We start from the raw sequence: 6,000 nt of genomic DNA, 5'->3' as shown, positions 1-6,000 counted from the left end.
CAGAAAAGATGAAATTTATATGAAAGCTTCCTTATATAATTCAGATTCTAAATTGTTAAAATCATGGCCCCCGGGGGTCGGATGGGGGGGGGGGGGCACAATAGGGGGTCAAAGTTTTACATACAAATATATAGGAAAAATCTTTAAAAATCTTCTTCCCAAGAACCACTGAACCAGAAAAGCTGAGATTTATATGAAAGCTTCCTGATATAGTGCAGATTCTAAATTGTTAAATTCATGACCCCCCCGGGGGTCGGATGGGGCCACAATAGGGGTCAAAGTTTTACATACAAATATATAGGAAAAATCTTTAAAATCGTCTTCCCAAGAACCACTGAGCCAGAAAAGCTGAGATTTATATGAAAGCTTCCTGATATAGTACAGATTCTAAATTGTTAAAATCATGGCCCCCGGGGATCGAATGGGGCCACAATAGGGGGTCAAAGTTTTTTTTTGTTTGTTGTTTTTTGTTTTTGTTTTGTTTTTTTTTTTATATAGTGCAGATTCAAGTTTGTTAAAATCATGGACCCCGGGGATTGAATTGGGCCTCAATTTTACATATAATTGAAAGGAAAAATCTTCTTCTCAAGAACCACTGAGCCAGAAAAGCTGAGATTTATATGAAAGCTTCCTGATATAGTGGAGATTATAAATTGTTAAGATCATGGCCCCCGGGGGTCGGATGGGGCCACAATAGGGGGTCAAAGTTTTACATACAAATATATAGGAAAAATCTTTAAAAATCTTCTTCCCAGAACCACTAAGCCAGAAAAGCTGAGATTTATATGAAAGCTTTCTGATATAGTGCAGATTCAGATTTTTTAAAATCATGGCCCCCTGGGGTAGGATGGGGCCACAATAGGGGATCAAAGTTTTACATACAAATATATAGGGAAAATCTTTAAAATCTTCTTCTCAAGAACCATTGGGCCAAAGAAGTTCACATTTACATGAAAGCTTTCTGACATAGTGTAAATTCAAGTTTGCAAAACCATGGCCTCCAGGGGTAGGTTTGGGTCCATAATAGGGACTATGGTTTTACATGCAAATAGATATGGAAAATCTTCTGATATGGACCAAGGTGACTCAGGTGAACGATGTGGCCCATGGGCCTCTTGTTCTTCGTTCTCGTTTAAAGTCCCTTTGGGAATTTTCACTTCTACTGATACATCAACTGAGGGTGAAAGGCCATATATTTATAGCTATGTACCTTGCTCAAGACTGCAACACTTATCTCTATGTGTTAGGTTGGACCAGGCTAAGACATGAGCGAGGCTCGACAACCCCCCCCCCCCCCCCCCCCCCCCCACTTTCCCCGGGTCACAAAGTTAACATTTTACACTGACTGCAGTTACGAATAATAAAGGCTGTATCTCATTCTGAGAACATTTATCTAAATAAAGAAAAAAGACAGTTGATCTACATGCAGATTTATCTATTTTGATTTACTGACTATTACATATATACATGTATCATAAGATACACTGTACTTGTTTTACAGAGACCTATAGAGAATTTCATAAATGGTCTTGTGAGAACTATAGTCAGTTCTGGGAAGAAGTTTGGCTGTTTACGGATGTCATTCACTCTCAGCCTTATACAGAGGTATGTACTGTGTTAACTATAGTCAGTTCTGATAAGTGGTGTGACTGTTACACTCTCAGTCTTATACAGAGGTATTTATAATGTGTTAACTATAGACAGTTCTGATAAGTGATGTCACTGTTTACACTCTCAGTCTTATACAGAGGTATGTACTGTGTTAACTATAGACAGTTCTGATAAGTGGTGTGACTGTTTACACTCTCAGTCTTATACAGAGGTATCACAGTACAGTGTTGACTATAGTCAGTTCTGATAAGTGGTATGGTTCTTTATTCAAGTTATTCACTTCACAACTAGCTCTATGCAAGAAATTTGTGTAAGGATTAAGGAAAGTTGTTTTGTTCTTGTAGAAATGTGTCCAAATGGAATATTTTAAAGTTTTTGTAAAATGTGAATGCTGGACTTTCTTTGACCTAGAAGGCAAAGCAAACAGTACAATAACATAACATTTCACTATGACATTTTATTTGTATCACATTGAGCAGTCCTATCTTTATATTCAGATTTAGTGTTGTATTATTCTGATAAGTATGATTCAAATTCTGCAATGAAAGTGGATTATTTATAACATGGTACACTTTGTCATTTGCTGTTAACTTCATTTTCAGGTGATTGACAAGTCAAAAGGTATTTCCGAGATTCCAACCTGGTTCCGAGGAAGTCGTCTGAACTTTGCGGAGAACTTGCTGCGTTACAATGATGACAGGGTGGCAGTTTACGCCACAGGTAAGAATCCCGCAAATTCCAGGTGTGTGAATAACTTCATGAAACATACATGTAAAACTGATTAGAAGATATGTTTATTTATGTATATTACATAGTTTTGACATTGGTATTATTATTTGTTTTTCTTTGTTTTTATGCCATTCCAACTAAAGTCAAGGGTACATTGTTTATCAATCTAATTAAAATTAGATCCTTTGATCCGCTCATCGACTATGAGCGGATCAAAGGATCTAATTTTAATTAGATTGCATTGTTTATGTCCTCTGTGTTTTTCTGTCCGTCTGAAACTGTAAGCTTGCTTATAGCTCTTTTGAATGGTAAGTGATAGTATTATTTGTTTTTCCTGTTGTTTTTATACCCCTGCAACTAAAGTCAGTTGCATATTGTTTTTGTCCTGTCTGTCCGTCCGGAACTTTAACCTAGCTTGCTCATAATTTTTAATGGCTAGTAATAAGGCTCTTGATCTACATGTATTTCATATGTGCATTCCTTGTGACAAGACCTGTTTATTGGCACCAAAGTTTTTGACTTGTGACCTTGACTTTGTGTTGGAGTTTGACCTATTTTAAGTTAACCTATGCAATATCTCCTGAATGATTTAAGATAGGGCATTCTTATTTTGTGTATGGGATCCTTATACAAGACCTTTGTGTGATTTATTACCATGATCTTTAATGTTGTGACCTTGAAATTAGGGTTTTACTCAAATTTCAAAACTTTAGATTAAACTTAAACTTGCTGATAAACTTTTACATGGTGAGAGATAGGTATCTCATATTTCATATACAAATTCCTCTCTTTTTGTGCCTAAGGTTTTGACATTGTTTATAGTTTCTTTGTTGCCTCTGTGGCATAGTGTTTCACAAACATATTTTTTTTTCCACACACAATTAAAAACACTTAAACACACATACATATTGACATGTACAACACAAAGATGACTAATAGCACCACCTCCCTGTTAGAAGTTCTCTTCAACTTCATACAAATACCATTGTCAACGATTAGTGGTATGTCCTTTTTATGAGAGGTTTTTGTTTAAAATACACAGGCGTGTCCTCAAAACTAAATTATTTTCACGGTCGAAGACTTTCTTCATTGCAAGTCAAATTTCTCATCTTTCTCAAGATTTGTTGCACTGATCTTCTACAATTATTTTTAGCTCTTCTGAGCCGAAGGCTCAAAGAGCTAATGCTATGGCCATTTGTGCGGTGTGCGTAAACTTTTTAGAAAAAGGGCTATTACTCAAGAACCCCTTGGCCAATTTTTTTCAAATTTGTTACAGGGTATCATTGGCCCAAGGGCTTTCATACATACTAAATAGAGGGATGTGACCCTTTAACAAGGGGAGATAATCAGGAAAATACAAACAAAAGTAGTGGTTGCTAAAAAATCTTCTTCTCAAGAACCACAGGGCAGATTATCACCAAACTTACACATAAGGATGAGGATATGTTGTAGATTAAAAATTGTTCAAGGCATTACCCTGGGGCAAAGGGCGTGGTCTCAAGGTCACTTCAAAGTTGACCTAAATTTATATTTCCTTAAATCTTAGATATTTTAGTCATTATAAGGACTAGGATCATCAAATTTTGACAGTTGATGCATCTTAGGACCTTGTGTCAAGTTGTCTCAAAAGTAGGTCATGGTGACCTACTTTTTGAATTTTGCAGGTATTTATTTTAAAATTAATTTTGATGCATATCTTGAACACTTTGAAGCCTATGATCATCAAAACTTGTCAGTTGGTGGATCATGCGACCTTGAAATGCGTCAACTGAAAAATAGGTCACCATGACCTACTTTCTGAATTTTATGGCTTATCATTTATAGATATATTTTAAGTTGTTATTTCAAATACTGAGAGGTTTAGAATCATCAAATCTTGTAAGTTGATGCATCTTGAGGCCTTGAAACATATTTATAAAAAAGTAGGTCACAGTGACCTACTTTTTGAATTTTGCAGATATTCAAATTTCACATTTTCAATTTTAGATGCATATTTTGGACACTGTAAAACCTAGGATCATCAAACTTTGTCAGTTGATGCGTCTTCAGTCTTCGGTTTGTGTCGACCAAAAAGTAGGTCACCGTGACCTACTTTTGGTATTTGACAGCTAAATTAGTATATTTCAGACACTATTTGACCTACAATCATCAAACTTTGTCAGTTGATGCATCTTGAGTCTTCGGAGTGTATCGACCAAAAAGTAGGTGACTGTGACCTACTTTTGGCATTTGACAGTTATATTTATATATTTCAGTCACTAATTGACCTACAATCATCAAACTTTGACAGTTGATGCATCTTGAGTCTACGGAGTGTGTCGACCAAAAAGTAGGTCACCTTGACCTACTTTTGGAATTTGACGGCTATATTTATATATTTCAGATACTATTTGACCTACAGTCATCAAACTTTGTCAGTTGATGGGTCTTGCATGTTCGAAGGGTTTCGACCAAAAGTAGGTCACCTTGACCTATTTTTGGAATTGGACGATTATATTTATATAATTCAGCTACTATTTGACCTACAGTCATCAAACTTTGTCAGTTGTTGGGTCTTGCATGTTTGAAGGGTGTTGACGAAAAAGTAGGTCACCTTGAACTACTTTTGGAATTTGACGGCTATATTTATATATTTCAGATACTATTTGACATACAGTCATCAAACTTTGTCAGTTGATCGGTCTTGCATGTTTGGAGTTCGCTGACCAAAACGTAGGTCACCATGACCTACGATTGGAATTTGACAGCTATATTTCAATATTCAGATACTAATTGGCTTAAAATCATCAAACTTTGTCAGTTGATATTTCTTGGGTTCTCAAAATGTGTAAACCAAAAAGTAGGTCACATTGACCTACTTTTTTTGAATTCTTAGGATTTAACTAAAGATTTAGAATACTAAGAGGCTAAGAATAGAAATAATGTGGTGTTGTACAATTTATCAGAAGAGCGATTCTAGGCCCTTGGGCCTCTTGTTTAATTATTGTACTATTATAGTCCCATTATTGTCTATTTAATGTCTAATTATTGTACAATTATTGTCTAATCATTGTCTTATTATTGTCTAATCATTGTCTAATTATTGTCTATGCATTGTGTAATTATTTTTTAATTATAGTACAATTATTGTCTATATAATCATTGTCTAATTATTGTTTAATCATTGTCTAATCATTGTTTAATTATTGTCTAATCATTTTTTAATTATAGAACAATTACTGTCTATATAATCATTGTCTAATTATTGTCCAATGGTTGTCTAATTATTCAGGAGAGGGTCTAGGAATGAAAGGTATACAAAAGAAAACTTACAAGCAGCTCCGATCAACAGTAGCAAGATATGCGGCAGCCATGAGGAAAATGGGGGTACAGGAAGGGGACCGAGTCGTAGGTATGATACAGTGTTTCTCTCAGTCGTGCCATGGTTACCGCGATTTGTTGCCGCGGTTACTGCGATTTGTTTCTATTTCTCTCTGTTGTGTCATGGTTACCGCAATTTATTTCTGTTTCTTTCTGTTGTGCTGTGGTTACTGCAATTCATTGTCGTGGTCACCGCAGTTCGTTTCTGTTTTTCTTGACAAATTTTCATTTTGAATGTGATTCACTATAAGAACAGGTACCATTGACAGATGTATGAGTATTTTCTGTCTTTCATTATTT

The 6,000-nt window shown here is 35.5% G+C and overlaps 1 protein-coding gene across 2 annotated transcripts in view; it reads left to right on the top strand.

The window, feature by feature from the left end:
• Positions 1-6,000, top strand: part of LOC125655023 (acetoacetyl-CoA synthetase-like) — a 33,988-nt gene that overhangs the window by 3,320 nt on the left and 24,668 nt on the right. For both annotated transcript variants that reach the window (XM_048885138.2, XM_048885139.2), the window contains exons 3-5: positions 1,502-1,605; positions 2,214-2,331; positions 5,612-5,731. In XM_048885138.2, the coding sequence (XP_048741095.2) occupies positions 1,502-1,605; positions 2,214-2,331; positions 5,612-5,731 (342 nt within the window). The remainder of the gene's footprint in view (positions 1-1,501; positions 1,606-2,213; positions 2,332-5,611; positions 5,732-6,000) is intronic.

The sequence above is a fragment of the Ostrea edulis genome, chromosome 7 (assembly GCF_947568905.1).
Source record: "Ostrea edulis chromosome 7, xbOstEdul1.1, whole genome shotgun sequence".
Lineage (NCBI taxonomy): Eukaryota > Metazoa > Mollusca > Bivalvia > Ostreida > Ostreidae > Ostrea > Ostrea edulis.
Note: the sequence above shows the minus strand (reverse complement) of the source record. Positions and strands in the feature narration are given on the sequence as shown.